Consider the following 17617-nt stretch of genomic DNA (forward strand, 5'->3'; position numbering starts at 1 on the left):
GTTATTGGAAGGGATTCTGAGAGACAGGATTTATATGCATTTGGAAAGGCAAGGTCTGATTAGGGATAGTCAGCATGGCTTTGTGCATGGGAAATCATGTCTCATGAATTTGATTGAGTTTTTTGAGGAGGTGCCCAAGAGGATTGACGAGGGCATTTAATGCAGACAAGTGCGAAGTGATGCATTTTGGGAAGTTAAACTAGGGCAGGGCATATACCGTGAATGGCAGGGCCCTGGGGAGTGTTGTTGAGCAGAGAGACCTTGGGGTGCAAGTACATAGTTCCCTGAAAGTGGCAACACAGGTAGACAGAGTGGTGAAGAAGGCGTATGGCATGCTTGCCTTCATCGGCCGAGGCATTGAGTACAAGAGTTGGGACGTCATGTTGCAGTTGTACATAATGTTGGTTAGGCCGCACTTGGAGTAGTGTGTGCAGTTCTGGTCGCCGCACTACAGAAAAGATGTGATTAAGCTAGAGAGGGTGCAGAAAAGATTCACAAGGATGTTGCCTGATTTGGAGGGCTTGAGTTATAAAGAGAGATTGGATAGGCTGAGTTTGTTTTCCCTGGAGCGAAGGAGGCTGAGATGGGACATGATAGAGGTATATAAAATTATGAGGCATTGATAGGGTAGATAGCCAGAGTCTGTTTCCCATGGTAGGGGTGACTAAAACTACAGGGCATAGTTTTAAGGTGAAGGAGGAGATTTAAAGGGGATCAAAGGGGTAAATTTTTCACACGAAGAATAGTGGGTATCCGGAATGAGCTGCCAGAGGAGGTGGTGAAGGCAGGAACAGTAGCAACATTTAAGAGGCACCTGGACAGGTACTTGAATGAGCAAGGCGTAGAAGGATATGGAATTAATGCAGGCAGGTGGGATTAGTACAGATAGGCATTATGGCCAGCATGGACGCGGTGGGCCGAAGGGCCTGTTTCTATGCTGTACAACTCTATGACTCTAAACACTAAAGTTTCTTGCTATGCTTCTATTGGAAGCAATGTGGGCAAAAGGCCTGAAGCACTTTGTTTTTTTCTTGTTTGATGGGGTTCAGTGAAAAAGTGATTCTGCTATCCCTCACCACCTCACTTAAAAAGACTTCTGTTATGCCCCCAGCAGCCAGCATTGGAATTTTATTAAAAGCATGATCTTTTCTTTGGTGGCAGGCCCTATTTCAATGCCTTGCTGGGAACGTAGCTTGGTCTTACCTCCACTGCCCATATACTGGGTCTTTGAGGACCAAGGCCACAAAACCACCAGATGAAGGGAGTCCCCACTCATGAATTCGCACCTCATCCTCCCATGACAATGTTTGGACTGGGCAGAGGCTTCAACCCCAACTGATTATCCTCGGAAGTTCAACAACAGGCTGTAACTCAGCCCAGTTTCCAGTCTTCCTGGAGGACTTCGACTTAAATTATGAGTGCACAGAAAGGGTTGTGTATTTTGAAGACTTTATGGGCTGAATTTTCAGCTCCTGCCAGGAGAGTGGGAAGGGAGGCGGAATTGGCCCTGAAATACTGGTGCCGGTTTTCCAATGCCATGCCTGGAGACGGCTATGTTCAGCAGGGCGGTGGTCTGACTAAAGCCAATTAAGGTGGTTGAGGAGCTCATGAAGAGCTTGTTAATGGGCGGGGGAGGTGTTTTTGAGATTTTCCCGGGGTTGCACGAGCTGCACGCACTGTCTGGGCAGACCAGATAAAGGGAGGCGGGTACACGGGAGCCAGTCATGACTGCCCGTGGGAATTACCACGGCCCCATAAAAGGGTGCAGAGGGGTACTCGGCCACTGGGAGACAGGTGTCATTGGCTCAGCACAGGTGGTGATAGAGTGGGCAGCAGGTGCTTGGGCGGTGTAAGTTGTCGTTAACCTTCTGGCATCACAGAGTCAGAAGAGCAGGGGGCAAGGCTGCCAAGGACAATTCGGGGCGGGGGGGGGGGCCTGACCACAAGGAAGGCCGCAGCTAGCATGACTGTTGGATTTTGGGCCCAGTGGCAAAGAGGACAACACCTGCTGCAGGGAGGACAAAGCCCAGGGCATCGGGGGGTGGGGGTGCAGGGGGAGAGGAACAAGCGGCAGGAAGTACGCAGAAGCCATATCCTCAGCATAGGATTTACTAGTGAAGACAGAGCTACCTTGAGATGACAGAGAACCAGTGCCACAGGAGACTGCAACTCTCTAGGCAGATAGTCACAGACATCCTGTGCCCCCTTCGCCAAAGATCTCTCACCTCTCAGCACTGGTCACCATGCCCTGCCAGTACCAGCAAAGTTACTGTGGCCTCGAACATCTTTGCTTCTGAGTCTTTCTAAGGATCAGCAGCAAACCTCGATGGCACCTCGCAAATGGCTACACATCATTACATCTCGCAGGTCGCTACTGCCCCATTTACCAGGGCTGGACATTCAATTCACAACAGATGAGGCTTTGCAGGCACAGAGGGCAGTGCGTGTCATCATTATCACTGGATTTTCCCAGGTGCATGGTATCACTGAATGTACCAGAAGAGTTGAGGAGGGGGTCTGAGTCGGACTGGAACAAAGAATATTCCACATATCCCACAAAAAGGCAGGCTTAGCTAGGACCCATTGGAGATGGTGAGGATCAGGAAACTGTTGAAGTGATGGAGGGCATAGGAAAAGTCATGGATGTAGATGGGAAGACACTTGACATGGGGGGAAAAATAGTGTCGAGATAAGAAGGAATCAGTTCAGTGAGGCAAGAACAGGCTGAAACAATGGGTCTACCAGGACAGTCCTGTTTGTAGATTTGGGGAAGGAGGTAGAAGCGCGCTGTATGGACTTGGGGAGCCATGAGGTTGGAGGCCGTGGCGGGAAGATCTCCAGAGGAGATGAGTTCAGTGACAGTACTGGAAACAATGGCTTGATGCTCCATGATGGGGTCATTGTCTACAGGGGAGTAGGAGGAAGTGTCAGAGAGTTGGTATTTGGCCTCTGTTACTGACGGAAACACCCTGGAAGGAGACATCTCATTGGAGGAAGAGGAGGGGAAGGAGGTGGGAGAGGAGGAGAAAAAGGAGGTGGAGGGGAAGGATGCAGAATGCTAATGTTTTCCAGCTGCACACGGAGGTGGTTGGGCATTACGCAGGGCATGAAGTTTTCATCAGGATGCCACGAATGTCATCTTATTTGGGAATGTTTCAACTCCGTCCCTCTGACTCACGTTGAAGGCCATGGTATGGAAGTCAGTCTGAGGTGCATGTGCTAACACATCAAATGAAGAAGCAGACTGGAACATTTAAACTCTTGCCGCCAATGAAGGATGCACATCTGGCCAGAGGCTTTGCCGTCACCGTTGAAGAACCCTTGATCTCCTTCAACACCTCATACCTCTTTTCTTGTCCTGCCATCAATAAAAGAAGTCTCTGAAGTGTAGCTTGAAGTGTCATGATTACATGGTGTTCAGAAAGGAAAACGGTGCACAGATATACTAAGAAGGTACCCAGGTGCTCCACACAACGCAGGGGCCTCCATGCTCAGCCAGTATGCGGTGCTCCCCCTGTTGCCTCAGAGGAGGTGGAGGAAGCCTGTTCGCTTGTCTCTGGTCGCAGCTGAGATGCAGGTGCTGGTTGTCCTCATTGTGGAGGTGCCCGTGGAGGCATCTCCAGAGGCTGCTGCACCTGCATCATTGCTGGGCAGCCTCCATCACTTGGCTCTGCTGTACAGAGGCTCCCATTATCAGAGGAGTCAAGGAGGCTGAGCATAATGAGGGCACCCATGATGGGTGGCACCCTCATCCTCGGCCCTTGGCAGGCGCTTCAGGTGGCTGGAGAAGAGCACCAGCTGGGGTGCAAATGACATACCCTCCAAAGATTTCTGCACCACCAGTGCCATTGAGCGGTCCAGGCTACACAGCGCCTCGTGCATCCTGTGGATGTCATTGCACAGTTCCTGCATGCACTTCAAGTGCTGCCACATATGGCTCTCCATGAGTTTGACCGCTCCCACAATGGAAGAACTCAGGTACTCATAGCCCTGAGCTTTACTGGTGCACTTGAGCTGGATGGACTCCTCCATTTTCAGCCCATGACCCCACACTGCCTCAGGGAACTATGACATGTGTGCGCACATCTGCTGCTGCTGGTCTCTGGCTTTCCTTGAGCCAAGGCTCAATGTGAATATTCCCTGTGCTCCTTCACCACTCACAGTGCAGTCACAGTATTGGCTGGCGTCATGAGCTTGAATCGGGCCCACCTCTGTTCCCAAACACTAATTGGCTGCCAAATCTGTCTCTACATCAATTAAAGTTTTGCCCCCATGAAAATTGTGACTCAATTCTATTTCCTTCCATGGATGGGTTCAGGGCCCAGAAATAGTCCCAACTTCTATTTCCTGCCCCGAGGCAAAAATGCAGCCCTACATATCTGAAATTTGGATGTTATACCAAGCGACTGCACCAGGGTGTAAAGATTGATAAATTGTGATTTCCATTGTGCTGGTTGTGGTTCGGGCAAGAAGTTGTACTGTGGTGGCAAATGGAGATATGGATGCTTCTGCCACAAACAAATTGAAAACTAAACCTTAAATTGAGCTGGAGTTCTTGAAAGTGCCATCCCTCAAATGAAACTAAGATCCCATTTGCTTCTTTAATTTGCCAATTTGAAAAAGAATAGAGAGTTCTTCTGAGTGTGTCGACATCTTTCACTCTATGAACACCTCCAAAAACAGATTAACGGATCATTTAGCTAATTACTGTTTTTTTTTAAGATCCTACTATGCTCAAAATGGCTTCTATACTTGCCTACATCATAGAAATCCTTGTACTTCAGAGTAATTCATGTGAAGAGCTTGAGGATATTTCTGATAGAAGTGATACAGTAATATGCAAATGAAGTTTTCATTCTATTATACCTCAGAACTTCATGTAGCAGAACCCTTCATCTTGGATTTCAGAATGGTATGTGGTAGAAGAAGGATACAAAGAATTAAACGTTCAAAGTGGGCAGCAACAATTTCATTTATGTCTATAAAAACAAGCATGTATTCCTGTTTCAATTTTATAAAGTCATAAAATAAGGAAAGGCAATAAAAACATTGACGTCATTGAGGAGGCGGTGTCGGTCAACTGCCCATATGCAGATGATTGTTATATTTTTCCAGCACGTTCGGTACAAAGTGACATTGCTCTCCTTTACTAAGGAGCCAATTTAGAGAGTGAGTTTCACTACCATTGGAGAGAGGGTGTTGGTTCACAGGACTGTATATGCTTTCCGATTCGGTAATTTTATCCATCACGATTCCGTGGATGCTAGTGGTATACAATATTCTAGTAAGTAGAATCATTTTTTTTTGGCAAATTTGGTAAGAATTGTGTGTTTAAAGACTCATGCTAGAGTGGTTAGCACTGCAGCCTCACAGCTCCAGGGACCCGGGTTCTATTCTGGGTACTGCCTGTGCGGAGTTTGCAAGTTCTCCCTGTGACCGTGTGGGTTTTCGCCGGGTGCTCCTGTTTCCTCCCACTGCCAAAGACTTGCAGGTGATAGGTAAATTGGACACTGTAAATTGCTGCTATGTGTAGGTAGGTGGTAGGGAATATGTGATTACTGTAGGGTTAGTATAAATGGGTGGTTCTTGGTTGGCACAGACTCGGTGGGCCTAAGGGCCTGTTTCAGTGCTGCATTTCTAAATAAATAAATGTGAATTGTTATGTTTGTAATTTATGTTGAGCTTTAGTGAATTGCAAAATGTTGTGCATCGTAGGCATTGTAGAATAAAAGCACTGGGTTAATCAGCCTTTTATTGGCATATTAAAGTAACGGCTTATGAGTTTTGGTCTTACAATTACATATTGATCAATAAAAGATTTTTGCACTGTTGCTCATCTAAGGTGATTGCTTTTTGACCCTCTGCCACATTTATTACATCAGAATTGGCTGACTATATTTTATAAACCTTATAGTAAAGTAGGAAAGATTTACTGTTGGTAAATGGGTATGTTTTGCTTATGGAACTACTTTTCATACCTGTTGTATGAGTGACCCAGCAAAGGTATCTGTTAAAATCTAAGAAACACAAGCTCCCTTGGTGCTTCAATGGCTAAATTCACTCTCCAGTATAGAACTGGGGTTTGTAGGTTAAAAAAGATTTCAGGTTTGCTGTACTGTTCTGTGCTGAGTTAACTGATCTCAGCTGGGTAGCACTAGAGTGCTACAATGGACTTCAACACAGCGAGGCCAAAATTAAGCTTTCTGTTTCTGATGACTATCCATTGGCTCCTATTAGAAATGCATGTGTGTGAACAAAACTGGGCTTAGTTGTGACAGGTGCTGTGGTCAAATAGCCTACTGAAACCCATTGTTTAGGCATGCACCATTAGAATAGTATTTTAAGTGATATTCCAGGGAGCACAGATACTTTTGGAACTGTAACACCGCAAGAATCAGCACTGTCAGGAGTTTTAGCAAGGAAGAAAATATAAGGGGATGGGGAGAGGGGTGTGGTAAAATGATGCATTATGGTGTTTTAGCAAAACTTGTGTAGTATTAAAAATGCTGTCACATATTTGAAGAGTTTGAAGGACTGCTGTGTTTTTTAAATCCCAGTTTAAAAATCTGATTTTAAAAATGAGTCTTGTGTGTGGAAAGGGCAAAATGTCTTACATTCCACCACGTACCTCTAAACTTTTCATTGGCAGTCTAAGCCTTATACCTTGTGGTCATGTTTTCAGCTGACAAGCATAGTTATTTAAATTCATTATTCTTCTCGATCTTTCTTGTAGAGGTTATTTATATGCAGATGGGTGTGGATGTGTCCGCTGTGACTCATTTGGTAGCACTCTTGCTGCTGAGTCAGAAGGTTATGGATTCAAGTCCCACTTAAGGGGCGAGCTCATGATCCAGGATGATACTGCACGTTAGGGTTAGAGTTTGCTAGAAGTGCCATCTTTTGGATGAGAGGCAAAACCAAACACCCCATCTGCCCTCTCAGATGTAAAAGTTCTTCTGGCAAAAGAATCAGGGGCCCTTTTCCTACTGGTGTGGCCAGTATTTATCCCTCAGCCTTATTTGGTCTTTATCTGATTACTGTCTGTGGGACCTTGCAGTGCACAAATTGCCCACCACATTTCCTATATTACAGCATTGACTACACTTCAAAAGTACTTAATTGATGTAAGGCACTTTGGGACATCCTGAGTGTCACATCTCAGGCTGAAATGAATCACACTTGAAATCACAGCTGTAACTTTAACTTTAACAAAGATTTAACAAGTGTTTTATTAAAGATTTCTGAGAGTTCTTGCTTACTGCTCTCACTGTGGCTACAAAGCTATTAGACCTTACGACAACCCCCAGGTCAGATGTTTTTCCCAAAGCACAAAGCTTCTTTTAGTTTCCCTTCCAAGTACCATATGTTCCCTAATGCTCAAGCCCACACATACAATCATGGCATCGAGATCATGAAAGATGCTATATAAATCCAACTTTGTTCTTTCTTTCCTTGAACAAATTACATACATATGCATGTGTGTGCATAGATGGATACAATGAATGTCATTTAAAGTGGGCAGTTCATATATGGGAGTAAACAGCCAGAGTGAATCCCCTGCCCATTGTAGACACTGCCCAATTTCATCCCATTGATTTCACCATCAAACACTTTCAAAAATGTACGTCATTTACTATCATTTTTGCATTTCTAGGTGATACAGTACATGGGCGCAGTTCGTTTACTTCTCTTGCCTTACATCCTGATCAGGCATTTTTGCATTTCTAGGTGATACAGTACATGGGCGCAGTTCTTCTACTTCTCTTGCCTTACATCCTGATCAGGCATGTGTGATTGAAGTTAGTTCTGCCTGCCAGAAGTAATGGTCTGAAATGAAAGCCGTTTTGACAGCCTTAAGATAATCGCTGATGGGCTTAAGTCCCTAGCACAAAAATAACAGTGATTAGGACTGAATTAGCAATATCACTCATGTGCAGAAAACAGAATTGTCACATTGTTGTCGTCATGAGTGTTCTTTTAATGTTGAAAAAAAATCATGTTGGTGGCTAGGAATAGATGGAACTTTGTCCTGATCTGACCTTTGCTATTGCTGCTACCAAAGCAGGGAACTGCCTACTGTGATATTTGTAGCCCAGGAAAACAATCCTTCCATAATTCTTGCATTGATGAGCATACAATGCACTCCTCCCTAAAATGCATTTACCTCTAATTAGATATTTCCCTTTTTCTTTTCATTTATATACTGTACTAGGTTCACTGATGTATTTTTTCTACTGTGCATAGGTGAATGATGTAAATCATCTGTGGATTATACTGGGGACCAAGGCCACCATTTTGTACAATTACAGTAAGTACAGTATTGAGTAGCAACAGGATACAGTAATTGAAAGTGAAAATCATTTGCAGCTTTCAACAGTTTCCCCAATTAAGGAGTTCTAGTGGTGGCTTAGGCCAATGGATTTGAATGGTAAGGTTGTCCATCAGACCTTACATAGCCAATACTTGAACTCAGCTATTCGATTACAAGGAGGCACTGATGTCAGCTGACATAATAGTTATTAATGGAGTGTTCCAGAAGCACAGCCCACTCAATAACTTGCATTATTGCAGCAACTTAGGAGGAGGAGGAAGATCCAAAATAGAATATCTCCACGAGGAGGAAAATTTGGTACAAAAGTAATAATATTTGCTTTTTGTTAGGAACTTCAGAGATTTTAATTAAGCCAAGATGGAGGGAGTAATTCATTTAGAACATATTTACTGTGGTATTTCCTCCTCCTTTAATGATTCTTGTTTGCCTTTTCCAACAGCTCATGATTAGCATGACTAATGTCTAATGGAAAAATACTACTTTATTTGCTAAATTCTAATTAATAACCATCTAATCAGATTTGCCGACAATGTTACTACAATTTTAAGGACACTTTTAGATTTTGATAGATGTCAGCCTGCAAACTATCAAATGCTAGCAACATAGTTTCAAAAAGTTGGTAACCTAAAAATAGATTTGACTATAAGACATGTGAAAACAAATAATTACAATGAAAGGGTAGTGGTGATGTGAGCTTGGAACTGAAGCTGAAGGTATACCCAGCATTCCTTTACTTGTATTGGAGAAAATAAACCATAGGGCCCATTCAGTGGGCCTGTATGCTGAAGATGCACAACCAGTCTCAATGGAATGCTAATTTGGGAACATACACCCTGCACCAGCATCTTCCACATTTGTTGAGCGGAAATGCTTACTCCTATTTTGTTTGCTAGCCTCATCAGGCTTTGATGTAAAAATATTTAACTGAGCACCTAGTGCTATTTCTTTCATAAATTGCCTTGTATGTTTTTGTTTTCCCAAAACATTTTGGGAGCCATTTTTTCTCTCTCGTAAATCTTTTCAAACACAGGGCTGAATTTTATGAGGCCTCCGGCATCTGGGGTTGCGGCAGGGGAGCCCGGAAAATTCTTCTGGGAGAGGCCTGTCACAATGCCAGATGCTGAGAGGGTCCCGCCTCATTTGACCGATGGCAGCAAGGCCTTGGTGCGGCCCCCCCGACAGGGCCTTCATTTGCCCACTAAAACTTATGCAAAAACATGTTAATTAAATTACCTGGACCGGGTGGCCATCGCACAGCAATATTCCGGCCATGTGGTCGGACATCCCGCGCCCTCCGCTCCCCATTTGGGGATTCAAGGTAAGACACTGGTGGGGAGGGAGAAGGAGTGAAATTATCAGGGCGGGAGAGGGATGGGAAAACACTTTTTATTGGCTGTGGGGATGGTGGGAAGGGGTTGAAGGGAAAATGTGACGAGGTTGGGAATAAAGACATAGGCCAATAAAAAAAAATTGGGGGGTTGGGAAGGGGCCTCCAGCTGTTAATTTGTTTTTTAAAGGGAATGCACAGAAATCTAACTTTAAAAATTAAATTTTTTCCTAAGGGCTTGAAGCCCTTTAAAAAGGGCACCGACGCCTGCACGGTGGCACCAGACGCCGCTGCCGGGGACGGAGAGGCCGTCCCCTCTATGTCACCGGAGGCGGCCGTTCCGCCCCCTCCAGCGGCGTGCAATAACAGTGGCGAGCTAATAAAATTCAGCCCACAGAATTTCATGATTGAAGTTGTACAATATGAAACAGGGATTGTCATGGAAATCGGCAGATCAGATCATATTTGATGTTAGCTGACCTCCTTGCTAATGACTGAGGGTAATTACTTCATATTACCCTCAATCAGGAGAGCTGAGCGTTCCAACTGCAGTGAGAACTTGGACAACAAATTTGCAACGCAGGCCAACACTGCTAATAGTTATCAAGGTCATCGTTCCCACCTCCCATTCTTAAATACCTATGACTCAATTCAGGCTAGCATTGAATATCAGCTAATGTGCCACCCATAAATGAATCAAGAGGTAACTCATGCATTTGTCATTACATCCAGCACTTTCATCTCTTTTCATGTGAATAGCATCAGCTACCCTATATCAGTTCACAGTGTATTTCCCAAAGAACAGGGTATCATTAATGGTTGCTGCCTGCCCAACCTTCAGCCCATCCTAGGGTGTCAGTAAGTGATCAGGATTGTGAAGAACATGGAAGATATAAGCAAGGTAGACTTCCAGTTATACATTGCATCATGACAGAGATGTATAGTGAGGCTTGGCATGGATGAACAATAAATAGAAAATGGTTAACCGATAACACTTTGTAGACTGAAATCTACCTGGTATGTGCTATTGTTGGAAAACCTTAACTTCCCAGAATTGGTCGAGGCGAGAGCACAGAACGTATCTAAGAATGCAGCTATTTGCTGTAATGAGAAGCTGGTAGTGTTGGTGTTTAAAAGGATGACATCAAATCGGCCAGAGGGCCTACCTAATCTGAATTTAGATTTTGATTTTGTGAGAATACCATATACAATGATTTTTGCACTATATTTTCATGGCAATGATGGCACATTTGAATTGTTGGAACCATTGTAAATTTGTTTCAAGAGAATGTTCAAATCTTAAAGCAAAAAAGCTCACAATAGTCTCATTAATACTCAAGGTACCTGCAATCACAAATTGTGCCATTAATCCTGCTTTTGTAACCAAACTAACTGCACCTATTTCTTTTCAAGATTTATTGCTAAAATTTTGCTTTCAGAATGTCTATCTGTGGGGTATAATTTATTTCAAAGTTGTATCACTGATCCTAACTCAGTATTGGGCCAGGGTTGATGGGGGTGCGAGTGGTAGGAGAGAGTGAAAAGGTTTTTCTCTGGTCATCTCGGTAAGCAATATTATAAACATGTTAGAAATATTTCCCAAGAGTTTTTATTGAAAGCAAAATCAGAGTTACAATTGTACTAGAAATTATGAATTAGGAGAACACTTACAATGTTGTCAACACAAAGTCCTCAAAATTAAGTTGTGGGGCAATAGGTACAAATAATTAACAAGTTTGAAATTACTCTCTACTTTAGAACAGACTTCATCACAGATATTTGAAACGGAGGAATTTCAGGTGAACATATTAATCTTTCATAATAATTATGCAAAAAGTTAATTTCAAGCCCCTAATAATCAGAGGAAATCTTTTACCTCTCCTCTCTCCTCTCTTGAGTTATCACGTTGGACCTCTTGTGGGTTCTGTTCTATCCCATGCCTCGTTGTAGTTTGTTTATACCAGGTTTGTCCAACATACAGCCCGCGGGCTAGGATCCGGTCTGCCAAAGGTTTCCATCCAGCCTGTGGATCTATTTCAGAGATGAGAAATTTCCCATTGTCTACTTTCAGACTGGGTTTCTAAAAAGCATCGCGCTGTCACTTGCAAAGGTGACAGCAAGAACAGTGCCTTCCCAACTTCGGACAGATTCGGGGTTTGCTGGCAGGTTCCGACTTTTTTTTAAATGGCTGAAGAAAACCCCGAATCTGTCCGACGTTCAGTAACTGCATTTCACGATGTCAGCAGCTGTCAGCTGAAAGTGACAGCGCAATGTTTTGAAAAAGAACTGATCAACCACAAACCCACATGGTGTTTCCAGTTGTACTCTTAAACTGCTCTTTGCAGCTGTCAGAGAGGGGGGTGGGGGGCAGAGAGGGGACAGAGAGAGAGAGAGAGAGGGAGGAACAGAGCGAGAAAGAGAGGGGCAGAGAGAGAGGCACAGGAGGGCAGTGAGAGAGGCGTGACAGAGATAGGGGTACACAGAGTGAGGACAACACACAGATGGGGACAAAAGGAAACCGAGAGATGGAGAGAGAGTGATCAACATCACTCCTGACAGATGAAGATCTATCTGTAATACTCCGCATCACTACACGTGTACGGGCAAACGTTGGGCTGAATTTTTCCATCCCCCTGATGTCAGGGGTTGTGGCGGGGGGACCCAGAAAATGGCTCAAGGAGCGACCCGCAACGGGCTTCAATGCTGGAAAGGCTCCGCCCCATATTGCCACCCAGCAACGGGACTGCCATATAAAGATGTTAATAAATGCAGAATTAATAAATTACCTGGTCCCGCCATCCATCCCGATCCAATATTGCGGTCAGTTGTGAGCACTTTCACGCCATCGGATCTCTGACCAGTGATGTAAGCAGAACAGGTAATTTCCTCAGTGTGGGAGTAGGGCGAGTGGGGTCAAACATTTTTAATTGGTCCAGGGGGTCGTGGAAGGGGTAAAGATTAAAGTTTGTGACTTTGGGGGGGAGAAGGTCAGGTGCAAAAGTTAAGTATTTTGGGGGGGGGGAAAGGGCAACGAATGAATTGTTTGGTCATTGGGGGTGGGAGAGGGGCTTGAAACTTTTATTAACTTTTTTAAAATAGAGTCTACACCTCTATTCCTCTAAAAATTTAAATTACATGTAAGGGCTTGAAGCCCTTTAAAAATTATGCTGCACGCTGTTGCCAGGGACAGAGCGCCCGTCTCCTCCACATCATCGGGGAGCCAGTCCTCCCCGGCCATGTAAATGAGCTGCTGCGTTTAACATTGTGATGGCTCTGTGGAGTAAATCGAGATCGACGGCAAGCTGGTAATACTCAGCCCATTGACTACTTGTGCAAGCAAAAAAATGCCAGGTATCTCATAGTGACAAGGAACTAAGTCAATAAATTAATCTTCTCATTGAAAGCTTCTTCACAAAAAAACACATTTGTTGTTGTTTTGATTAATAGTAAAATAAAGTTGTAATGCCTTTATCTTTCCAAAATTGACTCACTGGCCCCTGATGTAAGACAAAAATAGAATGTAGCCCCTGCCCATGCGAAAAGGTTGGAAACCCTGGTTTATACCATTGTACATATCTCATCATTGTCCATGTTTAGACAATATGAGACAACTGTGTATGGGTAAACATCTATGGTGATTCTTCAACATATAAACATCCTCTGAATGCTGTGTTAACTATATAGTCAGAGTAAATGTCTCCTTTACATTAGAGTGCATGCCCATAGAAACCCCAGTTTCAGAAGCAGCAATGAGGTGTAATTGCTGTCTGTGTTGAGGGCCACTTAACAATGGTTTATCTCAGTGCCGCTCTACCAGTAGCAAGTATAAATGCTGCCGGTGGTGTTTTTTCTGGCCAAGAGTGGTTCGAGTAGGTAGCTCACCCTTGCAGACTGATGGTGTAGTTTTCTGTTTACTGGTCAGCATGTACTTTCCAGCCATGAAATTAAAGTTACAAATTGTGACTTTGGAACAACTGCACATCATAATATGATGTGATGAGTGATATGGTGAGTGTCTGCACATTATTAGACAATGGAGCAGGCATAAGTACTTTTCAGCAATGATCATTAGACAACGAGTATGTCTCTTCTTCCCCTCCCTAGTTCAGAGATGCTCATGTCAATTTTAGCACCCTTGCTGATATCAGCTAACTCAAAGACTAGAAATTGAATCTGGAACCCACTTCTGTGTACGTCACATGCGACATGCTGACTATGTCATATTGTAATTGATTTTATAGGAGTTTATCAATCATATGTGTTAGCATTGTGTGCAATATTTTGATCTGAGATAGCTACTGGAAGGTTATGTTATCAATATGATTAATTTTCCTTGTTCTGTGTTGCAGCAAGATGTCAGGATCTGAAGGCAAGATGAGTGCAAAAGCTCTATATGGTGAGTGTCTACACAGAACAAAGAATAAGTTTTTATATCAATGAGAAAATTAAATTAGCAACCTAGAAAGAAATGTAACTTGCTGCTGTCGGGACTATACTGAAATTGAAATGTAAGTTTGGTTTAAGAGATGGGACCACTCTATTAATATTTAAACATATTTATATTTGAGGACTGAGTGATGCAATGGCTGGGAAAACTAGCCTAGAAATAACTGTGATTTCAGAGTGCTAACACTTAACTTTTTCAGATGACACTCCTCAGTATGTTATTTTATTGGAGATATTAAACCTATTTATTTTGAAGCTGATTAACGTCAATGTTAAAATAGTGAACAAGGAGAGGTTATACAAATATATCAAACATTCACGTGAATTCAAACAGTTATCGCGAGACTATTTTGTTTTCAACTCTGCGGCTAGGGTTCAAATCCACTTGTATGAGTTCAAATTGAAATAAATCTAGGGAAGCCTTGGTGAATGTGAGACCACAGCCCCAAACTGACTATAATTCAGCTGTGAACTAACAGCTTCACTCTGAAAGGCCATAAGAATGGCTGATAGGTGTGGGAAATGCAAATGCACTCAAAGATCAAAGGAGATTGAGATTTAGAGAGAGTTGAGAAAGCTGTGCACTGGATGTGGCCTCTTCCATAATCGACCTGATGATGTCTGAAGCTGTTACTGAAAGTAAAATGTGGGAAACGTTTCTATTTCTTAGCGATGACATACACCCAAAGAAAATTCCCCACCCTCCCCATTTAAAAAATACCTTTGTCAACAAAAATAATTAGCAAACCAAACACACTTACCACGCACACACAGACACATACATATACAGACATACATGCATTCATACTTTGATGGTAACTATGTGATTAAGCTCATTGCCAGAAAACAATGACAACTCAATCACTTCAAGACCTCTTAACAATGCTCTAGAATTGAAAATTGCTGGCTGAATAATTCTAATGGACAGAAAGAAGTAATATGTAATGTATTTAAACAGCAAAGTAATCAAATCAATTAAGGAGCTAAAGATTTCAAAAATGAAAAGGGAATGATGATAAAGTGTATCACAGGTTTCGTGGTATAGTTGGCAAGAGCAATAGCAAATAGATTCATTTAACTTTCCAATATTTCCCAGGATCTTGTGCCTGGTGGCAGAGGCATCTAGCTGAATTGAGTGGGAACCTCATTATAGTGTTATAGAGCCGTAGAATCATTTATGACACAGAAGCAGGCCATTCAACCCATTGAGTCCATGCTGGCTCTCCACAGCGCTATGCAGTCAGTCTCACTCCCCTGCAAGATCCCCGTGGCCCTGCAAGTCTATTTCTCTTGGGTAGCCTTCCAACTTCCTCTTGAAGTCATTGATTGTTTCTGCTTCCACCACCCTTGTGGGCAGCAAGTTCCAGGTCATTATCATCTGCTGCATAAAAAAAGTTCTTTCTCATATTCCCTCTGCATTTCATGTCTAAAACTTTCAATATCTGTCCCCTAGTCCTTCTACCATTTGTTAATGGGAACAGTCTTTCCTTGTCTACCTTATATAAGCCTGTCATAATCTTGCACACTTCTATTAAATCTCCTCTCAATCTCCTTTGTTCTAAGGAGAACAAACCCAGCTTTTCCAATCTAACCTTGTAACTAAAATCCTCCATTGCTGGGACCATTCTGGTAAATCTCCTCTGCACCCTCTCAAGGATCCTCACATCCTTCCTAAAGTGTGATGACCAACACTGGAAGCAATACTCCAGTTGGGGCCTAAACAGAGCTTTAATGCATACAGATTGAGATCCTATGATGTAGGTGGCACCCAATGCAATTTGGAGGGACAACTAGGCAGAGTGTGCACCTTACACATAATGCCAGTTGTACTGGATGCTGAAGCAGAAAAGGCCTGAAAAGGAAAATTAAAAATTATTTTTGTGGGTCAAGAGGAGCAGGATTGCTCCTCATGGCTCCACAGGAATACTGTGGGCACTGTTGCCTGAGTTTCCCCATCCCTTCTACCATCAGTTTCCTCACCCAGCCACCTTCCTCCACTGTCCCCAGCACCCCTTCCCCCCCTCCCACATCCCCACACCCAGGACTTCCTGCATTGACCTACCTGTCTGCTGGCTGGCTTGGGCTCCATCACCTGTTCCATGCCTGGAGTTAAAATGTGCTCCAATGGATAGCCTGAAGTGTGGACTGTTTAACTGACCAGCAACAAGATATCTTTAAAATTGCAAATATCACTTCCATTATTAAAAGTCAAATATGCATTTAATGTTGGTGAAGTAATTGTGAGAGAGGCAGCCATCTTCTGCCTTTTGTTTCTGTATACTTCAAAGGAGGTCAAATTGCGTTTCTGTGAGATGCTTGTTTTACTTAGGGGCCAGCCTGCAGTCAAATTGAGTTTACACCAACAGCTTTGTGTTTTATGAAGTTTTGTGTTGATTAATAACAGTTAGACTACATGGAGGCTGCAGTCTGTCATCTTCTGTTTAAAATCTGCTTAGACAGAAAGCGAGTGGCACATCTGTTATTTTATGAACTGAGGAGGGTAAAGGAATATATATTCCACTGATCTATACTGTGTACTATTCATTCATCTGTTTTATGTAAATAAACCACTTGTTGGATCAAGCCTGAGTCTCTGCTTAATAGGAGTGTAAATCCAGTCTGCTTTCAGAGTGGGGAATCGCATGGTGGCACATGATACATCCAATAGACAGTGTACAGCATGAGTTCTCTGTTAAGATACCTGGGTCTCACTATCATTTACCTAAATATTGGACAAGAAAAGACACATTCTGGATTGTAGTGGATGCAAGATCCACTCAGGGGAGTGCCTGGTATCACCTGATAAAATACTTAAAATACCCAAAAATGTGACATTACACTCCAACTCCAAAAATGTTTACAATGTTTTTACATGAACCTCAGAATCGCCGATACATATTTGCCACTGAAGGTGCTACACGCTGAAGTGGGTAGAGCTGGATCCAAATTATGTGGTCAGGGAAATTATAAAATCATTCAATTGAACAGAGGTGCACACTCCCTGCCACAAGACAATTTATAAGCGTGAGGCTGTAATCTCTGAGAAGCCTCAGCTGGAGCCGTACTCCGACTCTTGACTTTCTCTTTTCTTGCGTGCTGAGTAGCCGTTGTGTCAACATGTCTGCCTTGAGCAAAGCAAAAGCATTTCACGGTGTGGTGTGACATATTCCACAAGAGAAGTATTGGTAGTCTCTCAAAAAGCTATTATGTACTGCATAAACTTTCATAAAACAGAATTATTTTAGTCAGATCTCACAATAAGCCCAATTATTCATGGTCTATAGAGAAAGTGGGCTTGCTGCCTTTTTCTCATTCCATGCTTTCTTACATTGAGAGACAAAAAGTGTAACTCAACTCTATTTGCAAATAGCATGAGCTATTATCTACGCTATGATGTGCTCTTTGTAACTTCTGTATTTGTCCAGTAGATCAGGCAACACTAGTTTTAATTTCTGTTTGTATTTGTTGAAATTTTTAATTATACTGCACCTATGGACCACAGCCCAAAGAAA

The 17617-nt window shown here is 43.1% G+C and overlaps 1 protein-coding gene across 6 annotated transcripts in view; it reads left to right on the top strand.

The window, feature by feature from the left end:
* Positions 1–17617, top strand: part of eps8l2 (EPS8 signaling adaptor L2) — a 229748-nt gene that overhangs the window by 88710 nt on the left and 123421 nt on the right. For 2 of the 6 annotated variants that reach the window (XM_068046209.1, XM_068046204.1), the window contains exons 2-3: positions 8245–8308; positions 14009–14055. The exons of 1 other annotated variant lie outside the window; for it this stretch is intronic. In XM_068046209.1, the coding sequence (XP_067902310.1) occupies positions 14013–14055 (43 nt within the window). In that variant the 5' untranslated portion in view covers positions 8245–8308; positions 14009–14012. Of the gene's footprint in view, positions 1–5132; positions 5285–8244; positions 8309–11417; positions 11459–14008; positions 14056–17617 lie in introns of those variants that run through there. 3 more of the 6 variants (XM_068046206.1, XM_068046205.1, XM_068046207.1) reach the window with 3 other exon arrangements.

This window comes from Heterodontus francisci, chromosome 14, assembly GCF_036365525.1.
Source record: "Heterodontus francisci isolate sHetFra1 chromosome 14, sHetFra1.hap1, whole genome shotgun sequence".
Classification (NCBI taxonomy): Eukaryota; Metazoa; Chordata; class Chondrichthyes; order Heterodontiformes; family Heterodontidae; genus Heterodontus; species Heterodontus francisci.